Source organism: Mangifera indica, chromosome 15 (assembly GCF_011075055.1).
Source record: "Mangifera indica cultivar Alphonso chromosome 15, CATAS_Mindica_2.1, whole genome shotgun sequence".
Taxonomy (NCBI): domain Eukaryota; kingdom Viridiplantae; phylum Streptophyta; class Magnoliopsida; order Sapindales; family Anacardiaceae; genus Mangifera; species Mangifera indica.
Window position 1 is genome coordinate 813619 of NC_058151.1, and position 27782 is coordinate 841400.

The 27782-nt window shown below is 32.9% G+C and overlaps 4 protein-coding genes across 8 annotated transcripts; 3 read left to right on the top strand and 1 right to left on the bottom strand.

Moving 5' to 3' along the window:
- Positions 1 to 394: 394 nt before the first annotated feature.
- LOC123197263 (probable plastid-lipid-associated protein 14, chloroplastic) lies at positions 395 to 6186 on the top strand. Of its 2 annotated transcripts, XM_044611474.1 has the most exons (14): positions 395 to 615; positions 1662 to 1960; positions 2055 to 2098; positions 2189 to 2267; positions 2351 to 2467; positions 2683 to 2865; positions 2962 to 3048; positions 3480 to 3586; positions 3679 to 3766; positions 4022 to 4102; positions 4185 to 4261; positions 4489 to 4624; positions 5199 to 5261; positions 5424 to 6186. In XM_044611474.1, exons 2-14 carry the CDS (start codon positions 1667 to 1669, stop codon positions 6072 to 6074), a joined length of 2007 nt encoding a protein of 668 aa, XP_044467409.1. In that variant the 5' UTR covers positions 395 to 615; positions 1662 to 1666; the 3' UTR covers positions 6075 to 6186. The 2 variants fall into 2 exon arrangements, with proteins under 2 accessions (XP_044467409.1, XP_044467410.1); XM_044611475.1 differs by lacking the exon at positions 395 to 615 and having other exon boundaries at positions 1507 to 1960.
- Positions 6187 to 6380: 194 nt separating this feature from the next.
- On the bottom strand, positions 6381 to 11663 carry LOC123197264 (splicing factor SF3a60 homolog). Of its 3 annotated transcripts, XR_006497857.1 has the most exons (13): positions 11316 to 11662; positions 11115 to 11228; positions 10904 to 11008; positions 10519 to 10661; positions 10286 to 10382; positions 9905 to 10069; positions 9202 to 9273; positions 8560 to 8718; positions 8322 to 8399; positions 7744 to 7875; positions 7483 to 7629; positions 6868 to 7067; positions 6381 to 6702 (listed from the first exon to the last, which is right to left on the bottom strand). XR_006497857.1 is itself a non-coding variant. In XM_044611477.1 (12 exons), exons 1-12 carry the CDS (start codon positions 11487 to 11489, stop codon positions 6921 to 6923), a joined length of 1530 nt encoding a protein of 509 aa, XP_044467412.1. In that variant the 5' UTR covers positions 11490 to 11663; the 3' UTR covers positions 6711 to 6920. The 3 variants fall into 3 exon arrangements, 2 of the variants coding, with proteins under 2 accessions (XP_044467412.1, XP_044467411.1); XM_044611477.1 differs by lacking the exon at positions 6381 to 6702 and having other exon boundaries at positions 6711 to 7067; positions 7744 to 7872; positions 11316 to 11663; XM_044611476.1 differs by lacking the exon at positions 6381 to 6702 and having other exon boundaries at positions 6711 to 7067.
- Positions 11664 to 12319: 656 nt separating this feature from the next.
- LOC123197415 (vesicle transport protein SFT2B) lies at positions 12320 to 15047 on the top strand. 2 transcript variants are annotated; one of them, XM_044611716.1, is made up of 6 exons: positions 12320 to 12594; positions 12711 to 12764; positions 13396 to 13469; positions 13962 to 14079; positions 14521 to 14655; positions 14778 to 15047. In XM_044611716.1, exons 1-5 carry the CDS (start codon positions 12493 to 12495, stop codon positions 14629 to 14631), a joined length of 459 nt encoding a protein of 152 aa, XP_044467651.1. In that variant the 5' UTR covers positions 12320 to 12492; the 3' UTR covers positions 14632 to 14655; positions 14778 to 15047. The 2 variants fall into 2 exon arrangements, with proteins under 2 accessions (XP_044467651.1, XP_044467650.1); XM_044611715.1 differs by having other exon boundaries at positions 12323 to 12594; positions 14521 to 14579.
- Positions 15048 to 16347: 1300 nt separating this feature from the next.
- On the top strand, positions 16348 to 19306 carry LOC123197710. The gene is made up of 3 exons (XM_044612046.1): positions 16348 to 16674; positions 17309 to 17507; positions 17583 to 19306. Exons 1-3 carry the CDS (start codon positions 16509 to 16511, stop codon positions 18988 to 18990), a joined length of 1773 nt encoding a protein of 590 aa, XP_044467981.1. The 5' UTR covers positions 16348 to 16508; the 3' UTR covers positions 18991 to 19306.
- The last annotated feature ends 8476 nt before the right edge of the window (positions 19307 to 27782 follow it).

Consider the following 27782-nt stretch of genomic DNA (forward strand, 5'->3'; position numbering starts at 1 on the left):
TATTGCATAAATGACATTTTATCACCCGAAATCACACTCTGTTAATATAAAAAATTCTAACACAATGTGAAAAATTAAAATTAAAATTTTATTTACTATCATTTCAAAAAGTAAAATCCTAGAAGCACATGGATTGGCATGCAAGAAACCCAATTAAACACAATTTAAGAGGCTACGATGGTGCCTGGAATCTGGGCTCTGAGGATGGTTAGAACGGCCCACAAGGCTACCTTTGGGCAGACCGTGGCATGGCGGGCTACATCAAATTAGGCCCAGCCCAGCCCAGCCCAGCCATGGGCAAGTTATCTGGTTATGCAAAATTAAACTGGCAAGGATTAGGCAAGCTGCCTAGACCACGTGGCGTCACCCAGTAGCTAATTGTAGAGTACAAGCAAAAGCCTCACCAGAGAGAATCAGTGAGAAAAACAAGAAGATATTTGGAGGGTGCAGACGCAGACATGAGCAAAACTCATGGCACAACGCCTCAAGCGTGCTCTCTCACGTAACTGTCACACGCTCCTCCGTCAATTTATACTCCCCACTCTTCAACTCTTCTCCAATTTAGCTGTTTCTTCTTTACTTTTGCGCCTTTTCCCTTCGCTCTCTTGTTGTTGGGTAAGTTTCTGAACAACTTGAAATTTGCTCTACGCGTGTTGAATTGTTCATTTCTTTCGTTCAATTGTATCTTCTTCAACATTTCTTTGTATAATTTAGTGGGTTGGGTTTAAATTTTTATTTATTTATTGTTATTATAAGTAGTGATTCAGTTGATCGGAATTGAACTTAAGCCATAAATACCCAAAAACTTATTCTAGAACCGCTGCTGGACCGGCGGTTCGCTTCCGGTTCGAGGTCCAGTCCGGTTCAGCCTGGTCCGGTCCCTTCTTCTCCAGCCCAAAACTGAAAAGCCATAAACACCCAAAAAGGCGTCTTCTTCAGCTTTTTCTTCTGCGTCGCCGCCGTTGCTGCAGCACCAAACGCACCCCAGCCGATTTCGGACGACGTTTGTCTGTTCTTCTCGCGCGCGTTGCTTCTTCTTCAACTTCGGCTCTTCCTGCAGAAAGAGCTTTCAGATCTCATGCTTTGAAACTAGCGCAACCCTTTTACACGCTATTGCCGGCGGCGACACTCACCATGTGCCCTTCTTGTGAATGGATTGGCGGCGTTGCTGATGGAGCATCTAATAAGCCTCCATATTCACCGAGTGTTACACCTACGCATTGCTATAACCCCTTTGCCAAGTCAGCAGCTACTTGTTAATTAGTTGTTAAATAGTATTAATTAGGATAATTAAACAAAATTAACCCCTCCTATTTTTTGTTTAAGGGTTTTAGTGAAAAAAAGGAGTTAGTATAATTAATTAATTTGTAGAAGATATTTATCATCTCTGATCATCAATATATAAGTTATATATTTTGGATTTGTAAATTTGTAAACTAAAATAAACATACTCTACTGTTATATATTACGGATTTGTCATGTCCTTACACAAAATTGAAAATCCAGTTGGACCGGTTCGAGCAGAGCTGGACCTCAAAACAGTTCATGGTCTGGTCTGGTTTTTAAAACCTTGTAGCTGGGTTCTTAACATGACATAAAAATTAAACATCTAGAGCTGTTTTTGTTTTGAGAATGATCCAAAAATGTCTTTTTACAAATAGGCTAGATGGCGCTATGTGGGATTGGTACAAGTCTGGGTTTAGAAGGTGTTGAGAGATGGACATTAAGTGGGAATTTGTCGACAAGACTGATTAGTAGGCAGTTTAGAGTGAAGTCAAAATCGTGTGTGATAGTTCAAAAGAGAAGTTTTGGAGTTCAGTGTTCATCTTCGAGGAAGGTTGTTTCTGGAGTTGAATCGGAGGTTGTTTCTGTTGAGGAAGAAGAGTCGGGGGATGTTATGAGGTTCAAGATGTCTGATTTCAAGGTTCTTGATCGTGTTAGCCTTGGCCTTGCTGGACGGGTATGTTCATGTGGAGAATTAAAATGTTTTTATGAAAATTTGATGGTGGTGTTTGATTGTTTTTGTGATTTGATTGAATTGGGACTTTTTGTAGGCTGATGAAGTTGTTTTTGAAGCCATTGTAAATGATTCTAACAGGTTTGGTTTCTTTTTTGTTTCCTTTTCATTATTTTCATTAATATGTTAGACTTAGGCGTGAACTTATTATGTTGTATTGTGAGATTGCAGCCCTTTGTATAACACAAGAGTTGTACTTCGAAGACTTACTAGTTTTCAAGCTCAGCGTAGGGGAAGACGAGCAATAGAGGTTTGTTAACTTAGTAAACTGATATTTGTTTGTTTTTGGAAGCTGTGTCCTCTGTAATTCCTAAATATTGGAATGCCCTATAGGTTTTGAAGAAGCTTGCTCATCGTAGACTTATGTATCATTCTTATTCAATGCAAGTTCACGGCTATGTCTCTTCGCAGAAAAGTAATGGTTGTGCCTCATTTACTCTTGTCCATGGGGTAAGTATTCCGTATGTAAGATGGATCTATTTGCTGCCAACATCCACCTATATTGCAGAGATGATCATGACAAGCCTCAGTCAAAAGCATTTTTATGTTTAGATGAATCTTGATTGCCTTATCAAAGTTTATGTATCGCTCACACTCACAGATATTTGTGGAAAAAAGAGAAGGTTACAAAAGTTTGAGCATTTCTCTCTGTTCTTATCTGGCAGTATCATGGCAGTTTTTCTTTACGACATTGGCTTCAACAAGCGGATTGGCTTCCGACCTTAGAAGCTACTCTTGCATTGGATGAGGAGTCTGTTCGGAGGGTGGGAGATGACTCAGTTGGAGGACCTGCCGTTTCTCGGCAGTTGCGACTTATTCGAATACTAATGAGGGATCTTCTAATTGGAGTATGTTATATCACTTCTGGTTATTGGGGCTGTATTTATTTACTTACATTAGCAATAAGCTAGAGCTGTGGTGTCGTCGTGGTTTATCTGCTTCAGGTGAATTACTTGCACAGCCATGGACTTGCTCATACAGAATTAAGGCTGGAGAATGTGCACATAAGCCCTGTAGATAGGCATATTAAAGTAAGTGCCAATGATCATGATATAGGAATTATGCTTTATGACTCTTGTAGTTGATCATAATGTTCTGAACATTCTTCTGTTAAACATCATTTTCGTTTTGTATAACCATTGGAAGGCATTATGACATATTGAAAGAAATATATATGATTTAAAATGTTGTTGACAAGTTATCCAGTATATTATGACCACATTTCTGGATTAATTGGAATGCTATGACATGTATGCCCATCACTTTATGATGAGTTGATGGTGATTGCAGTAAGGTCTTATAGATGCTCAGGATTTGATAGATGTTGGACTTTGCATTGTGAATTGACTGGGGCTTATAAGATTCTAGTGCTAGTAGATGTGGTAACTGAGGCTTCTAAATTCTTTTTCCTCTGTTTATCCCATACTTTTGACCTACATAACTTGAAAATTGACCTTGATAGGTAGGAATACTGGGAAATGCTGCTGACTTCTATGAGGGTGGTCAAAACAGTAGCACATTGGACAACAACATGGATAGGCGACAGATGATGATTGCATTTGATATGAGGTATGGTGTTAATGAACTGAGTTTTACAATTGTGTCTAAGTGAATGTAGAAGACAATCATGGACCTGATTCTATTTCATACTTGTTGCAAAGATGTGTTGGATTCATGATGGCAAAAATGGTGTTGCAAGAACTTATGGATCCCTTAATCTTCACAAAGTTCAAATCATTTCTCACACAGGTATAATCTGCTAAATCTTCCAATTTAATATGAGAATTTGAATTTTAGAACTTAAAAACCAACTGAAATTTGGAACTTTATTACATCTGTACAGCTTGCTGAAGATGGCTATTAATTTTTAAAATGTTTACTTTGATTTTCAGGACAGGTGAATGATAAGTGGGTTGCATTTTGTGACCCTCTGCAATAATTTGAAGTTAATGTAATGAATTTCATTTCAAATTGAACCATATTTCCATTTGTGTTCAAGTACAGGGAAATGATCCGTCATGCTTGCGTGAATTTCTTCTGCAAGTCCTTAATAGGAATTCTTCATCTGGAAATGCTGGACTTCAAGTACGTATTTTGTTTCTTGAATGTAATTTATTTCTCCCTTTCTGTCTTCGAAACAACTCTTTAATCTAGTATTGTTTTGCAGATACTTGATCGCAACTGGGGAGCAGGTTGGAACCTTCTATCTTTGTTGTTAGCAACTAAGCCTTCTAAAAGAATAAGGTGTACTATCTGTAACAACAACGAGCAGTCTTTTATGTGCATGTAGAAACATATATAAGATATATAAATATTACATAGGTTTGGAAACACAATTTGAATTTAAAACAAAATCGTTTTAATTAATTTTTGGTATTATTTTAATCTATGATACACATATTTAATTAGTGATTGCAATTTTGGGGAGAAAATGCCATTGACGACAATCTCTTCTAAATATTCTTTCGTAGTTGCCTAGATGCTCTTAGACACCCATTTCTATGTGGACCTAGATGGCGAGTAGTCCCATCCATGGATATGATCAGGTGGGGTCTTGGGTCAACTGCAGTGAGAATTACTGAGGAGTACATATATCGTCAGCCTCAGGTATGTGGATATTTGCCTTTTCTGAAACAAATTATATGTTATGGTTTCCATATAATTCATCGTTATTCGTGGATGAGTGTCTTTTCTGCACTAGTTTCCCGGGAATGTTAACATGGAGAAGCTATGGTCTGAGTTAATAAAATTAGTTTCTTTGAACTTTGTATAATTCTAAGTCTGGTCTTACGAGAGTCCCATTGCTATTTTCCTTTTATCGCCAACCTGTTGGAAGGGTTTAACAATTTATCAATTATTTGTTTTACTACCAATTAATGCCTAGAGAAAACCATATAATAATGTGGGCACTTACTATAATTCAGCAATTCACACAACAGCTGCCATCTTCAGTGGCATGAGAGAAACACCATGTCTCAGACTGAGTCCTTCAATGGAGTTTTAGGAAATTTCATGTTGTTTTTTACTAATTTGAAGCATGTTGGATAGACATTCCATATCAATAAGCCTTCATACCTTAAAGGACCCTCCCTGCCACATATATGGCAACAACTTACCTTTTTCGCGGAAGTTTGATTTTGTGGACAGATATGAGTTAACTTGTGATGGTTTTGTGTTTTAGCGTGCTAGGCTTGCCCACTTCGTCGAATTAATGGAGATGCTGAATCCTCATTCAAAACCAAAGGTAACTTCAGAACTTTTTCGTAATCCGTTCTTATACAAGTTCCTAAAAGGTAATGGAATTTGATGTTTCTCAGTGTAAATATCACGGTTCTTGCATGCAAGACACTATTGCTTGCATCATTATACTCTTTAAACATTTTTACAAAATGACTGGAATGTGCAGAATTGGCTGGAATTCCTGCCGGGAAAATGGCGTCTATTATACTGTACAGGAAGGCACATAGGATTGACCCTACGCCAACCTCCTGCACGCGTCCTTGTTGGTGATGTGCATCTAACTGTTGCGAGAGCAACAAAGGCAAACTGGAGCCTTTTGCTCACCTCTGATATTGGCTTCACAGTCATGATGGGTCAAGATTGGCCCCATGACAAGACTGGTATAACTGGAAAAATGGAAATAAACTCGTTATTTAGATTAACAGCAGGAAGACGTCTGTATCTCAAGGAAGAAAAAACTACAGGTAGATTATCATTTAGTCAGTCAAATGCCCACAATTCCTTAGTTCAGACATTATCAGGTAGAAAATGGAAGAAAGCACTCCCCTTTAAGGAGATTCCATCAAGCCTTCCGGTGGCCAAGCTTGTTTCCGGTGACATTGAGGTGGCTATGAGTCTTGACGACCCATTAAATCAAAATGTTGATACTGCAAGAAATGTAGTTCAAGAAGTTCGGACACAAGTTCCACCTGAAATGTTTGATTTGTCCAAGTTTGTGTGTGGAACGTATGTCGACTCTAGGCTTTTAGTCCTTCGTGGGGTGAACGGTTCTGCACTCTTGTTCACAAGGTCTTCTGTAAATGAGAGTTGTAGATGACAATTTGAAGGCCTTCTGTAAACGAGAGTTGTAGATAACAATTTGTTGTATTATGATTATTATCGTGTAATTAAATAATTTTAAATTAATTAATTATAAGATATCACGTTAATTTGTTTGTATCCAATATTAAACATTTTGTCTCTCTAGTTTTATCTGGACTCCACTAAAACTCCCACAAAGTTTCAAAAAGCCCCACCCGTCAGCTCAAATCTACGTTTACAATCTTTCTGCAAATGTCAAGAGTCAATATTTAACATTCTTAATCAAACAGAAATCACAACTAAAATTCACATACTGAAAGTATTAACACATTGAAATTTATTCTTTTTTTCATTTAAATAGAGTAAAACAGACTGTCACTTCAAAGGCTACATCTCATGGTGCAAATAATCCTGACTGCAAAAATATGCTAATTACTGTAACAGGAATATAGCAGCATTACATTTCGCCAAGCAGATATAATCTGTACACACACGCTGACCTGATGCCAGATTGCTGGGTCCTCATACCCAAGCGTTTTTCTAGCTTTCTTCAGATGAAAGCAGCCAGCGAAAGAGTTCATGATATCAGAACCAGATTATGTTTGACCTGAGTGTTCATACAGACTATAGTATTCTTTATTTGCCTGTCACATTCAAAGGGAAAATACATGAACATAAGATTTATGCTTGTGAATTCAATAAGAGCATTACATTGTGTCAAGTTCGATGTTTATAAATTATGCATCATATTTCGGGCTCACACGCAAGCCAACAGCCATAGAATGAATGGAGGTCAAGCAAACTCTCACCACCATAGAATGAAATGTGAGTTTCTCTTGAATCCCAGAGATAATCATTCTCCTTAGATCAGTCCTTGGCGCTGCAAATCAGTGTATGTCTTCTTGTTGTAGATGTTACCCTCTTTGTCTTCATATTCCTCTTCCAGATCTGGGCGCCACTTGTTCACACCTTGGCGTTCTTGAATTTTCTTCCACAGATCTTTGGCTTCCTGCACAATAAAATTTATTAACGACTATTGTAGCTGCAGTACACATGTAATTTGCAGTCATGTACAGTTCTACTTGTCATTTTCATCACATATCACAACCTTTATGTTCTTTCTTTACCACAAAGGAAAAAATACTGGACATATGTCGAATGGTCATCAACTGGATATAATCATACCGATCATCAGATCCAATTAAAAACTCTTGACCGTATGACTAAAACAACAACATTTATTATTCTATTGCAGGTTGAGATCAATATTTACAGGTTCCAGAAAAGTTAAACCACGGTTTAGACAAAAATGCCACAGAAAAGTTAGCTCAGGGAACTAATTCATGCCAATATCATGTTAACACTAAACAATTGCTTGCAGCAAGTAATCATGGGTGGGAAAAGGGAGAGAGAGAGAGAGATACCTCAATTGATGTGATTTCATTAAAGTTTTTGGTGTTTGGAATACCAAGACAACGCATTCCATGTTGATGGCGCCATTCCTTGAAATGCCGCTCAAAAGCTCTACGTCCCCAATAGCTGTAGTTCCCACATATTTCACACTTGAACTCCTGCATTAAAAAATCAATAATCGTGCTAGGCATAACCCTCATTCTCCAATAAAACTGCATCTATATTCCTTTTAAATTCAAAATATGAACATAAAATATTAGAGAAGAAAATACCTGTCCCAGACCATGAAGCTTGTACAGCCAATAAGGTATAGGTTTCCCATCCCAACCCATTGGTAATTTTAGGGGATTGTAGATCTGCTGCTCTTCATCATCACTTTCAGTGTCAACTTGGGTCTCCTCCTGCTAAAAAAAATTCAAAAGCTAGCAATCATTAGTTATCTGATTTCACAACAAACTAGAGGGGATTCAATCCATAACAAAATACCGAAAAACAATATGTATAGTCTCAAGGCGAGAATTTAACAACATCCCAATTGCAAAAGCTGGATAATTAATCACTGGCATTATATACTAGCCTTAAATTACATATGTTGCATTTAAAAAATAATATCCCAGATATAATAAACTTTGATGTGGGACATGCTTGCAGTGGTCTAGGCCTCTTGGGTGTATGACATCCACAATTCCACCCTAGACAAGAATAAACCATAGCCCCACCCCATGCATTTGATAAATGGATAATACCTCTAATACAGCATCTCAAATTAAAATCTGTACTAAAATTATATAGAAATGATGACCTGTACTGACAACTGAAAAAGGCTGTAACAAAAAAGCCATTAACTTACTTCCTCGCGTTCTGCTTCCATTTCCTCATATGTCAAAGCTTGTTTCTTCTCAACATTTTGTTTGGTTCGTTCTATTGTCTGCACAAGGTCAAAGAAAACTTGAAGATTCAGCAGTCACCAAAAGAATAACAGCATCACGATGCTGACTATTAGTGAATATGCACCTAGTAAAACAATGCATATTACATTTGACCAAGAAAACGAGGACAAACTAAATAAATAATCAGCAAATACTAACCTCTTCCAGTAAGTCACACAGTTTTTGCACTTTAGCCTCCATCAAAGCAATGTCTTTTAAATTGCTAACTTCTTGTGGCGGTGGTGCAACCCCATTTTTTTCAGGCCCATGCAAACCTTTGGCAAAATGTTTCTTGTCCAACTTCTCTAAAGGAGTATGCTGCAACCAGAAAAGGTGAAAAAGAACACAAACAATGAGGGAATATGTCAACTCAATTTTCTAACACAAAGCTTCCAAGTAATTTAAGTTGAACAATACATTGTTTAAAGTACTACTGTCCTGGAAGAAGGAAGCAAAAGCATAATGCTTTATGACATCATTAGACTAAAGAGCATATAACTGTATATTAGCAACTTTTCAAGCCTTGCAATCATGGTATCAGCCAGAACTCAGCAGCCATCCTAAGATTGGTCAAGTTTCATGATTCAGTAAATAATGCATTCTGAATGAAAATTTGCCAATTCATATCCACACACAGACCTGAGACTGCTTATGCCCTGCTTTACCAGAATATTAGTAAATCATACTAGGAAACTATTTCAGAAAACCAGGGTGGCATCAGAAAATATGTTCACAGTTTATGTATTTTCATTTCCTCTAGCTCTCATGTGCTATATTACATAAAAATGCTAGTGCTATCACCTTTGTAAGGAAAAGCCTCTCTGCACGCTGCTGTAAAGTACCGCCACTCTTCAGTCCTAATGCAGCCAATGCCTGCCAGGCAAGAAATGGGGAAATAACTAAGCAAATAAAACAGAAAGAGATGCCAAAAATATATTGGTTGAACTTGTACAAGGTCATGCAAATAAAAAATATGCAAGAAAAAATAATGCCGGAGGTGTATAATCTTCTTCCAAACAGAGAAAAGAAAAAACATTTCACAATTCTAACTAATATCTAGCATTTCAGAAGAAGAAGTGCTCACCCTAAAAGTCTGGATTGATCCCAAATAACTCCTGAATGCCAAAGAAACTAAGATTCAGAGAACCTATCCTAGAGGTTGAAATACCCTTTCTTTTTATTTGGAGTTCTGTTGACTGTATTTCTAACTTGCTTTCAAATGGTCTAAGCTCTTGGAAAACTAGACTATACCAAAAGATCTATTCAAGCACATACCTTGTCATGTATCACATACAATCAAACAGATCTTCTCATAGAAATTAAATCAACATTAAATAGATAACGTCAACTGAAAAAGCCCAAATTATAACCCCAACAATAAAATTGACACATCCACCACTTTGTCATTTATAGGCACAATTACCTAGATTACCTGCAGATGCCTTCGCCTCTATAAGTAGCAAGTTGTAGAAATAAATATACAATCACAAATGGCCACCCTTACCTCCTTCAACTTTTCAGGACCCACTTCCATTAGCTCTTCAACACTGCTGTAATAGTCAAGATCTATTACAGTATGCTCAGAAGCAACAAGTCCATTTTCTTGACTCTCATTATCCCATCCTGGTATTGTGCCATGGGTCCATTGCTCTTCAAAATCAGCCTCAACCTGTCAAACTTGACAATTAAACACCACTAATACCAAAACAGAATAAAAAGAAAAAAGAAAATTTGCCTCTTATCCATGTACATGACCCTAAAAAAATGCACTCTTAATGAACATAGAGTTGTCCTGAAACACGTGGATAAAAACTGGACTCTCATGTCATTCAAATTACAGCACATCAAAAATAGAAGTAAATAAATAAAACACATGAAATTTCACCTTTGAGAATATTCTATCCAGGTCTTGCAGTGGCTCAGTCCGCTGAAAAAAGTAAATTAAATACTCAAGCAGATTTTCCATATATTCCCTGTACTGCCTGCAGAAAATAATTATAAAGGATGTGATACAAATCTTGATTTAATAATGGAGAGGAGCAGGTATAAAGAATAACAACTTACTAATCAGACTGTCTAAAAGCCTCTCAAAAGAAAAACAGCTTTTCTAACAGTTACCTTGTCATCTTCATTTTGCGGGGGATCTTAAGTGGCTGTGAAAAAACATCAAGGTAAACTGAGTACTCAATGCGTTCTCCGAACTTAGAGTTAATGTACTGATTAAACAATTCATGCAAATCTAGGTACCGACCAAAGGCTTCCTGAAAAAGAAAAAAAAAATTAAAGGCCATTGCAATGGAATGAACAAGTATATACATAAATAAAAATAAAATGCTGAGACATGTTCTTCAATCTAATAGACAAAAAAAAATCCAAATCACAATAATACTATCTTAACACTTCCAAATCATAAATTTTCTTCTTCTTGACTTGAATACCCATAAACTGCATATAAGTATCATGTAATATCAAGCATTGATTAACTAAAATTCAGCTTATATACCTCTCCACTAAACTCAATTATCGGTTCCTCCTTAAGCAGATTTTCAAATTCCTCATTAGCATCAACAACTCGTGCAGCTGGATGCCTTCTATGGTACTCACGAATCTGCACTTAAAAAAATAATAATAATCAGCCAAATTTTAACAACCAAATTTCAAAGCAACTTCCTCCAAATTTCCAATTCTAAAAATTAAAATAAAAAATCAGTTACCTCCTTTAATCTATCGTAAAATGCACTAAACACATTTGTTCCTGTCGCAGTTTGGCCTCCAAGAGCTGCAATCTCATCCTTCCTCGCATTATCTTTATCTTCATAAATCTCAACCTATGAAAACGAAACCACAAAACGATGTCGTGGTAACCTTGCAATCAAAAGACAACGAAAAAAATTTCAAAATTTAGGATAGTTTACGAGTTTTTCGGTAGTGGCAGTGATTGTATCGATCATGTTACGGACGCGGTGAGTCTGAAACAACCGGTCCTTGTTGGAGGCAGGCTCGGTCTGTAGATCCTTCACTACGAGCCGTTCGAGCCGCTCCACTTCCTCATGAGCCGCGCGAGTTACCTCTAGTAGAGTCGACGACATTATAGGTCTCTCTCTCTCCGCCAGAGCCGGATCAGGAGGGGTTAGGGTTTTTCCACCTTTCTTATTTCGAAATAGTCAACGAAACGTACTGTACGTACCACGGTAACAGAACTGAGGCGGTTCTTAAAGTGATGGAGCAAACTGTCATTGGCTTGTAGTCTGTGTAATGCAGGAATAAGTTACTGCTGTGGTAACGTTACCATCCCTTGATTTAAAGCACTGGATTAACCATTATATTCCTCTTTATTTTCATTTCAATGAATTATAAAAGAAACAATTTGATTTAAATATTTTAATTTTACAGAATTTAATAATGTAATTTTAAAATTATTATTAATATTTATGGAAATTTTCCATTGAAAATTTGTTTATAACAAATACTTTTTATAGTTCAATTAAACCATAAATATTTTATCGTAATTATAGTTATAAATATTTAATATTTAATCATATTATAAATTCTAATCTAATGATAAATGTATGATTCACAAATACATCATTAAGGATAATTGGGCCAAGCTTAAATAAAAAATAATTCAAATTTAATTTAAATTTAAAATAATTAATTTAAATTGATAAATAATATTATTCTTTAAAAAAATATAAAATTTCTTAGAAAAAAAGATAGAAATTTACTCATAAGAAAAGATATAATAAAATCTCTAAATTAACAAATTGGTCTATCTTCAACCTAAGATTGGATTGTTCAAACGAATAACAAACTGAGTTTGAGTTAGTTCGATTCAAATTAAATCTTGTATAATAGGATAATTTATGTTATTTCTTACATTTTCAGGGGATTTTTATTATTTGATAAACCACTGGGTAAAAAGTATTTCTGTATTGCAGACTACAGTAAGGCCGGTTCCCCTGTGCAATAAAAATAAAAGCTTTTTGGTTCCTCTTTTAGGTTGCCAGCCAAGCCAACGTTCTTCCGCCTCATTTCTGATCTGGTTCTCCAGGTGTCCTTCGAAGTCTCTCAAAAAGATTTTGTAAAGTTTAAATGTGGAATCTGAAGCTGCTGACACCAGGCGGTGATGATGAGAGAGATGCGACTTTGTTGGATGAAGAATCAGACGGCTTCTGTTCTCTCTCTTACACGCAGGTGCTTCTCCAACATATCCTACAAATTTTCACTCTCTGTTTTCATTCATTTACTTGTTTCGGCCATCAAGATTCAATTTTAGTTAAACGCGTATGTGGGTGTTTTTTCTTATACAGAGAATGTATGCATTCGCTGCGTGTTTCGTCGGTGGTTTCGTTTGTATGATTCTGGTATGACTACTTCTGAAACTGATTTTTTAGTTTTTTTAGTCGATAAAAAATGGTTCATTGTGTGAATTTAAGAAATTACAATGTAGTTTAAATGTGCATTAAGTCTGGCTTTGATTTTGGAAGCAAGAATTGCTTTGGGTCTGGCTTGTAAAAAACTTGTGAAAACTCAAGTTCTGTAAACTAAGACAATGTTAATATGAAGACGCTTGATGCCTAAAACTTAGTTTGGGTTCTTTTATGGTTAGGATAACATGATTTAGTTTGGTTGGAGGCAGAGTTTTGGAAGCATTATAATCAGATATTTGCTCATATTAAGTGAAAAAAATCTTGATTTTATAGCAATTGAAGTATGATTTTCGAAAGTTATTAATGATGCAATGGGGATTTATAGTTAAGTTGCTTAGTGGAACAAAAATAAAAGTAAACTGATGGTGGTTCTTCCAGTTTTTCTCATAATTTTTTGCTCATATTAAGTAAAAAAATTCTTGATTTTATAGCAATTGAAGTATGATTTTTTAAAGTTTTAAAGATGCAACGGGGATTTATAGTTAAGTTGCTTAGTGGAACAAAAATAAAAGTAAACTGATGGTGGTTCTTCCAGTTTTTCTCATAATTTTTTGCTTCTTTGCAGTCAATGGTTGTGTTTCTCAAACCCATCAAATTTGCGATATTGTTCACTTTTGGCAATGTGTTGGCTGTTGGAAGGTAGGTTGACTGATGCATGAAGCAATTAGTGTTACATATTATGTAATTCTACTGCTGCTTATCTACCCTTTGATGATATAAACCCTGCAAGTTTCTCACTTTTAGTAATCTTATCAACCACATTGTAAGAATCATGGTCTTATCTTAATACTAGAAAGTGTGGTCAATCTGCTTCTTTTGCATTTTTGGTTCATCTAAATGATTAGATGTATGTTTCCCATGTTCAAAGATTCAACAAAATTGTTAAATCTGCTCTTTCCTTTTCCATATGACCACTTACGAATGTTGTAGAAGTCAACAAATTCCACAATATTCACCTGTCAAAGTTTTATAATAAGTTGTTATGTGTTAAAGAGATGACTTTATGATGTTCGACATTGAGTCTATTGTTTTCAGCAATGATTTCTCCCTGCAGTCACATTAACTTGGTTCAACTGAATATTATTCTCCTCAATGTTTCTCAGATTCTAAATTTCTTTTCGTGTTTGGCAGCACAGCCTTCGTTATTGGACCTACACAACAGTTAAATATGATGTTTGATTCCACCCGTCTTTATGCAACAGCTGTTTACCTTGGATGTGTTGTTATAGCTCTCATTTGTGCTCTCTGGGTAAGTTTAAGCTTTGCTCCAAAAATATATATTTCCAAATGCTTGAGAATTGTAAATTCCAAGTGGTGAAACATCTAACCATTTATTTTCTTTATTCTACACCTTGTGCATCTGTAAACTCCCTCAGTTGATGTTATCAGGAGAATTTTAATGCATCTGCCTCTGTGTCTCCTCTCTCTTTTACTCATGTGCATTGAGATGTTGAAAGGATCCGAATCTTCAAACAATCTGAACTTAAATAAAATGATGAAAGTTTAATTTCACCCATTTTTAGTCTGTACTCATAATAGCACACATTTATGCTTGTAATTCTGCTGTTTTTCAGCTCTACTTCAAATGTGCCTTATGAATGAGAGCTACTCATGCATTATTTTGATGCTAATGGTATCATTTTGTGTTGGTTTAATGAATTTTCACTAATACTTTATTTGAATGTTGCAGATCCATAACAAAATTCTAACAATACTCGCAATCATTTGTGAAATCCTTGCTCTTATCTGGTATGCGTGCTCTTGCATACATCTGTCAATCTGGTGGCAGACACTGCCTTGAATTCTTTTCACTAAATTATCTTTGGTGCTTGCCCCCTTACACTTCTCTGGCAAAGACAGTCTGATTTTGGATCAATTTTATAGGTTTCATTTTGAATTATTATCTTATACACACTGCTTTTGTTGTTTTTGTTTGAGTTGCTGCAGGTACAGTCTAAGTTATATTCCTTTTGCTCGAAGAGTGGTTTCCGAATTGTTGGTTCGATTTTGTGACACCGAGCTCTAGACAATGCAAACTCAGAAGACAGTAATTTCTTTCATTCTGTTTTTGCTCAAGGTTGAGATAGTGCTAGGAGTTATTTGACTGAGTTGAGTTTTCATGGCTTTTGATTGTTAAAATGATAAATTCTGTAAATCTACTTATGACATTTGAGAAAACAATTCTGTGAAGGGGCAATGCCGAAATTGACAACGCTACATAACAATGTCTCATTGGAGGATGGGTTACTTGAGATTGTTTTTTTGGATATTATATGGAGGGCTAGATTCGGTCTAGGCTGAACTTGAATTAGGTCACACTCGAGATTGATTCGAATCTAAAAGAATCAGCTTGAGATTGGTTCGAGATCATCACACTAAGGTTCTCATTTGGCTTGAAAACAGTTTAACTTATGATTTAATCGTAGTCAGTTTGATCTTAAATATTCAAATCAGTTTGAGCTTAGCTTATTTATGAAAACAAGTCTAATACTTAGGCTTGAACTTTGAAACTCGACATGTTTGATTTGTGATCAAACTTGAATTCGAGCAACTTAGAGAAAATCCAATTCTAATTATTTGGGACATATAGCATTCTCTATCACTAAATGATATCTAAATTTCTCAATTCAGGTCATGGGTCAATTTATAATTTATATTGCATGACAAAAATTTTATCAATATCAACTCTTCGTTTGTATATCCATATTAGTGTCACTTTGAATAATGCATTAAATAAAATTATTTGTATAATTTTATGTACAAACAATTATATATCATCATATAATTAAGTATTGATTTATTTCAAATGTAAAATTACTTAATCATATTATAACATGTTATTATTTATATATTTTATTATATATATTATTTGTATAGATAACATTATTATACATTATTTAGAATGATAGTTTTATATATCATCTAAGATGTGTAGCATTTTTTTATAATTTTATGGACCACTTGAGTTGTACCAAGGTAGTTTGCAATAAACTTTTTATGAAATTATACATGAAAAAAGAAACTTCAAATTTAACTTCCTTCCCTATGGATATTGTAAACCAAGTAGTGGTGGATTCGATTCATATTTTCAAATTTTTTGACTTAAATGAGATCAATTCAAATTAAAGTTTTCATTTGATTAGAGTTCAAAAGCTCGTCAACATTTTTGCATGAGTATTTTTTTTAATAATTTTTTTCTTTATAACGTTTTTATTTACAATTTAAGTTAATTTGAACTCAAATTCAAAGTGACTCTTGTTCGGTCTCAATTGAGTTCAAATACATCTCTTATAAGTCATGTGAATTAGTGAGAATGAAACTCTTTCTCTATAATAAGTAATATTATATATATAATTTTATATAGGAGTAATAATATATTTTATATTATTAAATAATTTTAAATTTAAAAAATAATATTTGGTTACATCAAAATATATTATTTTATATACTTATAGTTTTATTATCCCATTTTGAAAATATGAAAAAAAAAAAAAATCAAAGTGACAGCACAGCACCTTGTTTATCAAGACAAATTTCAAAAGTTGGAAGAAAGGTTTTTACTTGCTGTAAATGAGAGAAAAAGAAATCTTTTGATCGTCTGATGACTCTTCCACTTTCCAGTCCATGCAAAAATAACGCTCCCACTTTCTAGTCTCTCCGTGTTCCTGTGAGTCTCTGATGGCCATGGCTGCCAAAGAAGAAGGAGAAGAGAAATGGGTGAAACATTACTCATCAACCCATCAAATTCTTCTAGTGGGTGAAGGAGATTTCTCATTCTCTTTGTGTTTAGCCCTTTCCTTTGGCTCTCCTTCCAACATCTGCGCCTCTTCTCTTGATTTGTATGGTATTACCAATACGATACATCACATTGCTTTCTATTCTGTACATTTATACTTTTGGATATTATTATGAAATTCGTGATATTGTCTCATATTGTTGTATCTATGGAATTCCAGTAATTTGAAAATTGATCCTTTTGCTTAAAAATAACTACTTCAAGTTGTCCTTCATTTACTTACAATTTAAGTTTAAATAATAAACAGATACAAACTGAGAATAGTATCATTTTAATGCTCTCTTGGAATTGAGTTGCAATTGCTTGCTGTACAAGCAATGGTATTGTGTTTGATGTTGTCTCGAATTGCACATATCAGGTCACTTAACAATAAAACTATGTGTACATATTTTTTAGTACATAACTAGGTACATAGATGATATGTATTTAGTGATTTTGAATTAAAAATAAATAATATTGGCACATCATCTGTGTATTTAAAAATATATACACATAACATTGTTTGTCATTTAGAGTGGCAAAATTTTGCTTTGAAAAGGCCTTTCGCTAGAGAGAGGGGGAGGAAAAATATGATGTGGGATTTTTTACATCAACAGAATAACAAAGAAGTTTTATTCTTATCAAATATAGTATCTTCTGTTTTTTGTTGGGGAATTTATGTTATTAATGTTGAATCAATTAGATATGTTGATCAGCAAATACAAGAAAGCAAAATCAAATTTGCAAACTCTAGAGAAGCTGGGAGCATGCATTTTACATGGTGTGGATGCAACCAAAATGAAGCTTCATCCTCATTTGCAAATGAGGAAGTTTGATCGAATCATCTTCAACTTTCCTCATGCAGGCTTTCATGGAAAGGAAGAAAATGTGCTTATGATTAAGTGAGCCTGCCTTATTCTAATTTTGGGATTTTATGTCCTAATTCTAAATTGCTGATTCCAAGTGTTTCTTGACAGGATGCATCGGAGTCTTGTGCAGGGTTTTTTCAGAAATGCAAGCTGCATGCTGAGGGCTGGTGGTGAAGTTCACGTAAGCCACAAAACAACTGGTCCATTTTGCAGCTGGAATCTTGAGGAACTTGCTTGTAGAAACTCCCTGTTATTAATCGAGTGTGTCAGTTTTAAGATTGAAGATTACCCTGGTTATAACAATAAAAGAGGAGATGGTAAGAGATGTGATGTGTCCTTTCCCTTGGGAGAATGCAGTATATTCAAGTTTAGATTCTCTCCCCCTGTGAAGAAGTCTAGAAGGGCAAGGAAGAAGAAAATTGCCAACAAAAGTCCTCAGCAACTTCAAGAGATACCAATCCATATGCAGAAACAGGAAAGTTCATTTGATGTGAGATGTTTTCATACAAATTTAACCATAGATATGAATAGATTTCCAGGCCATGTGGAGGCACCTTTAATGACAAATATAGGAAGAGAGTATGGTTGGTTTAATATGGCAAGGGAGAGATTGGCAAGAGCTCCTAATGGTGTGGACTATTTTGTTCAGGAACCGCATAGGTTTGACAGTTTTAGACATCCTCTCACAAATTTCAACAGAAATATGAATGACCAACATAAAAGTGCAAGGATCTCTAGCAATTGCTTCCATAATTTCAGGGAGACACTTGGAAGAGCTGGTCATAGAGTGGACTATATGGTTTATGGATCACTTTTTTCTGGCTTGGAAAGATATGTGGAAGAAGCAGCTGAAAGAACCTTAAATGGTTGTGCATATATGGATGAACTTCACCTTTCAAATGGTGTGGACTATTTTGTTCAAGAACCACATAGGTTTGACTATTTTAGACATCCTCACACAAATATAAATGGGAACATGAATGACCAACAAGAAAGTGCAAGGATCTCCAGCAGTTGCTTCAATAATTTCAGGGAGACAATTGGAAGAGTTGGTCATGGAGTAGACTACACTGTTCATGGATCACTTTCTTCTGTCTTGGAAAGGTATATGGTAGAAGCACCTGAAAGAACCTTAAATGGTTGTGCATATTTGGATGAACTTCGCCATTTAAATGGTGTGGACTATTTTGTTCAGGAACCACATAGGTTTGACAATCGTAGACATACTCACACAAGTATCAATGGAAACATGAATGACCAACAAGAAGGTGCAAGGATCTTTAGCAGTTGCTTCAATAATTTCAAGGAGACACTTGGAAGAGCTGGTCATAGAGTGGACTACACATTTCATGGACCACTTTTTTCCAGCTTGGAAAGGTATATGGAAGAAGCACCAGAAAGAACCATAAATGGTTATGCACATACAGATGAATTTCGCCATTCAAACAGTTTGAGATCAGCATGGCTGCAGAGCATGGTGGTGGGTTCAAGCAGTATGCAATCAATGCAGCTGTGAAGCATGGTGTTGGAGTATGGAAATCAAGGTTAAGGGCTGCTGATTAGTAATATACATTTTTGGCTTGCATACCTTTTTGCAATATGCCAGTTTTGCATGAATTTAGTGATACAAGGTAGAAAATATACTTTTGCCTTTGTTTCGTCCAAGAATTTCAAGTATGTGGTGTGTTTTGTATAGTTTCGATATGCTAGGCAGTGATTAAGCAGCTATAACATGATTCCTGGGGTTGAATTGGTTCAAATGGTTACATAATATTGAGGTTTTGTGGAATTGTGGCTTTTATAATGACGAATTCTGCATATTTACAGGTTAATTTGTGTTCAAGATCAATTCCATTCCCTGTATGTGTTTTAATTTCAAGATTTCTGTTCACTGTTTCTGAGAAAAGGTTCAACTCATGTATGCTTGTATGAAACTCCTGTCTTCTGATTTTTGTTGGTCAAAGATTGTTAATTATGGGTGGATCTGTACCAAGCTGGTTTGATTCGAGATTGACTTATTTGTCCACCTGGTGACACTAATAACCCCTTTGATAGCAATCTGGCGATGTTGTACATGTGCTCAAACAAGTTTGAGTTCAAGTTGGATATAATGGATTCTAACTCGAGCTAGCTGTTGGCTCAGATACGAACTCATTATGTATTCAAAATGGAATCCTCTAATTCCTCACAATTGTGTGTGCTCAGGCCATTGGACCAGAAAAAAGATGAAACCATTTGATGGGTTGGGATAACCCAATTCTCATGCATTTTCAGGAGAGAGTTGGACCGTTAGTTGTCCATCACAATAGACAAAGAACCAACTTACCAATTAGTTAAATGGGCCTAATCTACTTCCCATAAACTCCCAAAAAGTGTGAAAATGGGTGAAATAAATCCACAAAAGGGATTTGAAGATAGTTATTTATAGGGTTAGATTAGATTTAGACTAAATCCAAACATGACTCAAATTGAAATCAATTTAAAACCAAAAGAGTTAGCCTAATTAGCTTATGTTTGAGTTTGACTGAAAAACAACCTTATTTTAAATTCGATCTAAATCTTTTAAATTAAATTTGAGTATTCAGATTAGTTCAAACTTAATTTATTTTACGTTATTTGATCCAAACTCTGACTCAAATTTAAACAACTTACATCAAATCAAATCAATGCCTACTTTTTCCCTAGTAGATAAGATCATATCTTTTCTTGAATCACCAGTAGCAAAAAGAAGGAACCAAGAACGGGGAGACAAGGGGACTGACAAAGATCTGAGAATCCAAGTTTAAGGCCATGCAAGAATTAAAAAAGATCAAAAGTGCGAAAATGTCAATTCCTGACAACAGTATTGTGATCTGTAATGACATCAACTTTACACCAAAACAACATGTGACAATCTACTTTCAACTACCCATATTGTCTATATAATAATATTATATCTACCTACCAAACTCTGAAATGCATTTCATTTCAACTACCAAAATTTGTTTTCCAAGCTCGTGAAATTCTCTTAAATGTGTCAACAGCAACTTGCCCATTTCAATCAAGAAAACTATTAGTCATTTTCTCAATCATAAATAATGCATGTGCCCTAATAAGGCTTAGTTTTAAATTGATTCGAATTTTAAAAAATCAATTCAAATTTGAGCACAATAAACTCGAAATAAACTTTATAGTTTATATAATCAAAACAAACTTACTTTTACCTTGAATTCAAATGTTTAAATTAATTTGAATTCAATTTGTTATTAATGCAAGTCAATCGTTGACTTCGAACTTGACTTTTTTTTATCTCATCTCGAATTTAAACTCAAGATGTTAATTCTTGTTTTATATATATATATATATATATATATATATATATATATATATATATAACAAATTTGAATTAAAAAGTCTTTATTTGCGAGTTATTGAAGCAATTAAGATAAAGAAAATGACTTAAAAGCTACTCAGGATGTCAATTCTTCAAGTCTTTTTCTAGGAAGAAACTAAGGGAATCATTGTAAAAATTATTTCTATGGCCATGCATGTCACTTGATAGAAATCTAGACCTACTTCAAATTCTGCATTAATGAGAAGGACCATTTAATTGCCCTTGAAAATGAACAAGAATTATATCACGAGTAATAACTTTATACAAGGCTTGGTCTGAGGAGAGATCCAAGTTCAAGATTTTTACAAGAAATAACCTGAATCATCCCAAAACCCCCTAAAACTTTTACGAGATTTTTTCAGTATAATAACTTGTAAAAAGTGGGGGTGGATACTAATCGAGTTTGATTTAAATTTATAATATCCAATTTAAACTTGTTTAAGTTGATGTATAGCATTATTTGACGGTTATATAAAGAATGAATTTTATTGTCAAATAGTATCATCGAATGGGTAAATATTATTATTAACAAGATGAATAGTATTATCAAAGAGGTAAACAAGTTGAACTCGAACAGTGCTAATGAGATAGAATATGAAGTAAATGTTGGTTTGAATCTAAGCTAAATTTGCTAAAGTTTAACTTGTTTGCCCTTCAGAAATACTATTCATCTTATCGGACATTGTTTACCTCTTCAATAACATTATTAAACATTATTGTTTATTTCACATGCAACCTTAGTAGAAAGTTGATATTAAACTAAAAAGATATTAAACAAAGTTGATTTGATCAGAAAGAGATTAATAGTATTACCAGAGAAACAAACAAGTAGATTATACGCAAAACCGACTTAGACTCACCAGAGGAATAAATAAGTCGAACTCAAACAAAGCCGACTTAGAGTCAAATCCACCCTCAATAGAAAGTTGGTATTGGACTAAAAAGTAAAAAGATATCAAAAAAAGCATGCTTTAGTGTTTCATCAAATAAATAAATGGCTAAAAGGGATATGCCCAAAGTGAAGTTGAGTTGGTGTAAATAGTTTACTTCATGAATCATGCTGATGAATACAACAAAACAAGACTATTTCTTAATCAAAATATGGGGCCAATAAAACTAAAAAAGCTTCAACAAGCAATTTCTTTCCAAGTTCCCCAGCTACCCACTTTGTGGCCATGGCCCATCAACTTCATGTAATCAACCTACTCCATCTTCTTCAGGAGCCACCAGCCTCCGCCACCAACCCCACCAAATTTTTCACTTAACTAATTCATCAGTTTAATTTCTTTGTATCTTCTAAGTGTTTCATGAGAAGCTTCCGTAACATTCCCAAGATTAGGGCATAACTATTCTTTATTTAATTTTAGAATCCTCCTTTTATACATATTTAAAAAAAAGAATCTTATTTTGACTACAAATTTTGGGTGGATTTGTACTAAAAATGATCTCAAATTACGGTTAGATTTAAGTTAAGCTAGTTCGTTTAGACTTAGTGTTTGACTCAAACAAGCTGAACTTAAGTTGGGATAGTCTCAATTTGAATTCAAATCGAGTCATCTTGAATCTAGTGAGTTGCTAAAAAGTCTTTGGTAAATTTGTTTTTTTTGTCGGTTTTTTTCATTTTTTAATGATTCTTTATTTTCTTTCATGAATTTTTTGACGATTTCTCTAGCAACCTCATCACCAAGTCAATTGAACTGGAACTTCAATTGAACTTTTTTTAATTCGATTTGAGCTCAAGTCAGCCTCTATTAAGGCTTGACATTTAATCTTAAACTCAAACTCAATAATTTAATAAACATATTGTGTTTTTAATATGTACAATAATTTAAGAAGAAAATAAATATATAAAGAAACAATTGTGCATTTTTAAAGGAATAAAGCTATATGCAACTATTTTGAGTATCCGACTAAATACTTAGATGATATATCATCGTGTGATTAAATATTTTTTATTATAATTCAAAATCATGATCACATAATGATACATCATCTGAATATCTAGTTAAATATTGAAAATTAAATACACATAGTTTTATAATTCTTGAAGTACATCAAACAAAATTAAAATAAATTATACAAAGATGAAGGTAAAAGTTATATAATTCATGGCTCTATCTCATATCATGCTCTTGGTCAATTGACCCTTTGAATCTTTGAAGGAGTAGAGTTGAAGATCTCCTATACTAATCAAATGGCCAAACCTCCTGTTTCCTTCTCCCTTCAATCTATCATTTGACTATCTCTTTTTTTTATGTTGAAACGACACTCCATCATGTATAATAAAAATTTATTTACTATTCTTTCAAATAATTTAATATAATATCCCATATCATATTATATTCAATTATTAAACTTGTTATAAAATTTAATATTTAAGTAGAAGTACCCACCATAAGAAAAATATTGGATTTAGAGAATACATTCGTAAAAATGAATTTGAATGCATATAATAACTCTTTACCATATGCGCATAATAAAGTGAAAGGTCTTAACAATGCATTAGACTCCCTAACATTTAAAAGCTTGACGGTTAGACTTTGTCGAATAGTACTAATATTCTCCATTCTGAATCCAATCTTTTAATAAGATTAGTAGTATAAACCCTTTATAATGTTCGATTTTTATTTTTCTTCACATAAAATTGATTTTTTTCTTCCTACCCATATAGTAATTATTGTCATAAGAAATATAAGCAGAATTATTCATAAACATAGAGTTGAATAAATGATGAATGACTATTTTATAATATTAAAAAAAAAAAGAAGTAATACGACTACATGTATAATTGTGATTAAATTATTTTCAATCAGAAATAAAATAAATAATAATAAAACTATATATATAGATAATATATCATTATTTGATTGAATAATTTTAAATTAAAAATAAAATAATACTCAATCACTTGATGAAAACTCATTTATGTACCTAATATACATCAAAAATATATATATAAGATTACCCACTAAATAATTATTATTTTTCTTATAATGTCATATTAATTTATTTATATATATTACTACTCCTCCGAATAATATACACGAAGTGTGATATTCATTGGCGGCATTTGCATTGCATTGCATCATATTCAAACCCACTCACCCCTAACCATGTTGCATGAATGTCAACTTCTGACTTCCAAATTCAGATCTCACTCTATCTATTATTTTTTATTTATTTAATCAATATAATTTAAATTTTTTATTATTATTTTGCTAATCTGCTACGAGTTGCCGCATTAGATCTAGTAGATCCAAATCTTTACTTATTGCACATGACATGGTAACTCCATAAGAGACAAACAAGAGGGAGCTTGTGCATAAATTTATGGGTCTAGGGTTAGCTTATAATTTAGGATAATTTGGTCATTTTATATCATCAGATTGATTCGAAGAACTTTCGGGTATTGTAAATTTCTTATAAAATTACTTTGTATATAGTGTATGTATAATTTAAAATTTTTATTTCAAATAAAAATATATATCAATTATAGTATATTTATCGTATGAAAGATTCTTTCTTACGAAACGAAAGTTAAGAAAACAAAAAAACCTCCACATGATAGTTTGCTTTGTCTCTTTAAAGATCTAGAGGACCACGATTATGAAATGTTTCTTTCACATGAAAATATACCGTATATAAATAAGTTGAATTCAAGATTGCTATTTGTTTCATGCGTCTTGAAATTTTATTATAAACAAGCAATATGGTGATTACTCTAACAAGAATGACAAACTTTTTGATGACCTAATTTTTAGGCAAATTGCCTAAGGAAACATCACCACCATTCTATTTGGGGATGCATTACTACAATTCTATAATATATTTATATAAAAAATTTATACATTTTTGTTTAATTATCGGTCAAATTGAGAAAACACTTAGGCTAACCCCTTAACTATTAAGATCGATTTGTGTCTAAAAACATTGAACTAAACTACCAAATGTATTTTTGTCTTTCATTATCAATGTGTGCATATTTGGCATCAAAGTCATTGCCCTTCCAATCTCTTTTATGGCCACAAGGAATCTTTCTTAAGTAATCTTTTTTATTCATTACCCATTTGAAACAAGTTGTTTTTTATATGGATATTTCATCTTTTTAATAAGTATTCAAACATTGCATTTAAACGTTTATCGATAGTTAATATAAAAAATTAGATAATTCAATATATTTTATACATCTTTTTTGAAAGTTTATCTCTTTTAGTAAATTACGGATTTATCTTTTTCATATTTCAAATGGAAAGTGTCTAATCATTTGAATAACATATGCAAAATATTACACATCACATACTCATAAAATAACTCATAGAAGTCTTCAAATCTTAATAATTACATGAGTTATTCAATCATCTTGCATCTTTATCCCTGAACTTTAAAAAATAACAATTATTCATAAATAATTATTACCTACAAAGTTATAATAAATTCATCATGTTCACATTACGCTATAGTTTTTTTCTCTCTCACAAGGGATTTCGATTTTAAATTCATCAAGAATTTATTATAGCTTAATATGAACATCATGTCTACATTCAATGTACTAAGCCCAACGTATCTCTTTTCTTGTATTTATTAAATTACATTTTACCTCCAATGCTACAAATACATGATTGCATAAAAATAAAAGGAAGGTTTTCCTTTGAATTTGTAACTCTCTTAAATTTTGGTGTGACTATTTAATAATATAATAATAGACATAGATTTTTAATAATAAACCAAATCACTTTAAAGTCGTTACTATTTTCATTATTGTTTATATTGAATTACACATTATTATTTAGTATAGTTTTTGTTAGTGTGATATTTCACATCAACATTATATAATACTAATAGTTATTAATATTTTAAAATATAATATAATATAATTAAAAAATAATATAATATAGATAAAAAATAATATATATCTTAAAATACATAAAAAATTATATAATATAATAGATATATTATATTTATGAAGAAGTGGTGATATTATCGGATATATCTAAAAATTTTAATAAATATTTTTAATTTTGTAATGATTAAAAAAATATATGTTTTACGATACCATATATGATTTACCATGAGAATATGTTGTTCCACTATTGCGATAACGATACATTGATGGGGCTGTAAGTTGCAATAAAGACAAAGATAACATGTCAGCCTGGGTATTGTTGTGTAATAAAATTCCTACAAATAGAAACGTCCAAGCAGCTCATATTGTGCCTCAACGCCACCGGCCAGCTTTGTAGATAATACAAAATTAAATTATAATTCAATAATATTTCTAGTCACACAGCACAAATGTGGCTACCGAAGAGACACGACAAGCATTTCATTTCGCTTATTTGTCAAGTAGAGCACCCAATCAATCCCAAATTAGTACTAATTAATTAAAATAATTTTCCCGAGTCCAATGAATTTTACTTATAATTTAAATCATTGGTTCGACCAATTAATTAGATTTAAATTTTAAACAAGAGTAAATTAACAAGTATTAATGAATATTATTCTCTTAAGCTTGCTGAGGTCAATGGCATTTTATACATGATTGAAATTGATCCAACTTATTTCTTGTTCTCATGTTTCGTTGAATATGATGATAACATTAATTTATTTATGCATAAGCGAAGGTTACTAAATATGCTGTGAGAGAAAGCGTTTTTCTTGTTTTTTTTATTTTTTATTTTTTATTTTTTATGGGTCGATGAAAGATATGTAACGAATTTGCCAGCATGACATGATATGGAAGAGAAATAAATTAAGTTTATATTGGGATTTTTTTTTTTTTTTTACTAGGTTCGGATTTGGTGAAATTGATTTTACTGTATGCCCAACCAAAACTTATGTTACAGTTAACGAGATTTTTACCTACACCCATAAATTCTGAAGTACAATCAATACAGTAAATGGGTGTACAATGATGTGATATAAAACTCTGAATTACAATAAATACATGGTTGTGACTGAAAAATTGAAATGCCTAGCTGTATGTAAGGTATTGAATGTACAGATCAGATTCATTGTCAAAGATTCTAGCCCCATAATTAATCCTTAATTAATTATAAATAAACCCTAATTTATAGGGTTAGGTTTGAACCAAACGTATTTAAATTAGATTTATTTGAGTTTATATTTAAAATAAATTCAAATAAATCCAAAAAAGGTTTGATTTTAGCAAGCTTGTAACCTCTGCTTACAAGTCATAAAATCAGTGGTGAACTGCCCAATTAATATATGGGTGTCTGCTCTTGAATCTATCTCCAATCTCTTTAGTTTGGTTCATTGAGTGTCTTTGCAACGTTGAAAGTTTAATATTTTCAAACTTAAATTTTAAGAATATTTGATTTATAAAGCTCGTAAACTTAAAAAATTTGATATGAATTAACTAAAATAATATCTTTTTTATTAATACGTATCAAAATAACGTTATTTTAGTATTGAACTCAATCTGAACTTAAGTTTGATTCCTTTTAAATAAATAAAACTTGAATATTTTTTAAGCGAGTTTTAACTTGACTCTACTAAAGCAAGTTTAAGTTCGAGTTTAAGCGAACTCGAATTTAATTTAATTTAAATTTAACATTATTAATTTCACCCTTTAAATTCAATAATTGTGTTTATTCAGGAATTAATTAAAATTCTTAAACAAAGGTTTGTTCAAATTAATGAATTGCTAGAAAAAAAAAAATTATTATCAAAACAAGGCCTAATATAACAATTACAATCCAACATTAATCTTAAGCGAAACAATGATTTAGGTTAAATTTATCTTGAATTACATCCAACTCAGTTTAAAAAAAAGATTTAAATGTAAAAAATAAATAAAAGATTACTCCTTTTTTTTTTCAATATTATTTTTTTAATGAGCATATTAATAATTAATAAATATATAAATAAACCACGCCAATGGATTCTTCTCTACAACTTAGTTGCAGCTGTATTGT

What these genes read in the sequence shown, in the direction of transcription:
- LOC123197263 (XM_044611474.1), top strand. Translation starts at nt 1,667, where the DNA reads ATGGCGCTATGTGGGATTGGTACAAGTCTGGGTTTAGAAGGTGTTGAG. An exon ending in CATTTACTCTTGTCCATGGG is followed by an intron (nt 2,468 to 2,682) that starts GTAAGTATTCCG and finishes CTTATCTGGCAG; the next exon opens with TATCATGGCAGTTTTTCTTT. An exon ending in TCAAATCATTTCTCACACAG is followed by an intron (nt 3,767 to 4,021) that starts GTATAATCTGCT and finishes GTTCAAGTACAG; the next exon opens with GGAAATGATCCGTCATGCTT.
- LOC123197264 (XM_044611476.1), bottom strand. Translation starts at nt 11,489, where the DNA reads ATGTCGTCGACTCTACTAGAGGTAACTCGCGCGGCTCATGAGGAAGTG. An exon ending in GTCCTGAAAAGTTGAAGGAG is followed by an intron (nt 9,274 to 9,904) that starts GTAAGGGTGGCC and finishes CTTGCCTGGCAG; the next exon opens with GCATTGGCTGCATTAGGACT. An exon ending in TGGAAGCAGAACGCGAGGAA is followed by an intron (nt 7,876 to 8,321) that starts GTAAGTTAATGG and finishes AATTTTTTTTAG; the next exon opens with CAGGAGGAGACCCAAGTTGA.
- LOC123197415 (XM_044611715.1), top strand. Translation starts at nt 12,493, where the DNA reads ATGTGGAATCTGAAGCTGCTGACACCAGGCGGTGATGATGAGAGAGAT. An exon ending in GTTCTCTCTCTTACACGCAG is followed by an intron (nt 12,595 to 12,710) that starts GTGCTTCTCCAA and finishes TTTCTTATACAG; the next exon opens with AGAATGTATGCATTCGCTGC. An exon ending in GAAATCCTTGCTCTTATCTG is followed by an intron (nt 14,580 to 14,777) that starts GTATGCGTGCTC and finishes GAGTTGCTGCAG; the next exon opens with GTACAGTCTAAGTTATATTC.
- LOC123197710 (XM_044612046.1), top strand. Translation starts at nt 16,509, where the DNA reads ATGGCCATGGCTGCCAAAGAAGAAGGAGAAGAGAAATGGGTGAAACAT. An exon ending in CTCTTCTCTTGATTTGTATG is followed by an intron (nt 16,675 to 17,308) that starts GTATTACCAATA and finishes TGAATCAATTAG; the next exon opens with ATATGTTGATCAGCAAATAC. An exon ending in GAAAATGTGCTTATGATTAA is followed by an intron (nt 17,508 to 17,582) that starts GTGAGCCTGCCT and finishes GTTTCTTGACAG; the next exon opens with GATGCATCGGAGTCTTGTGC.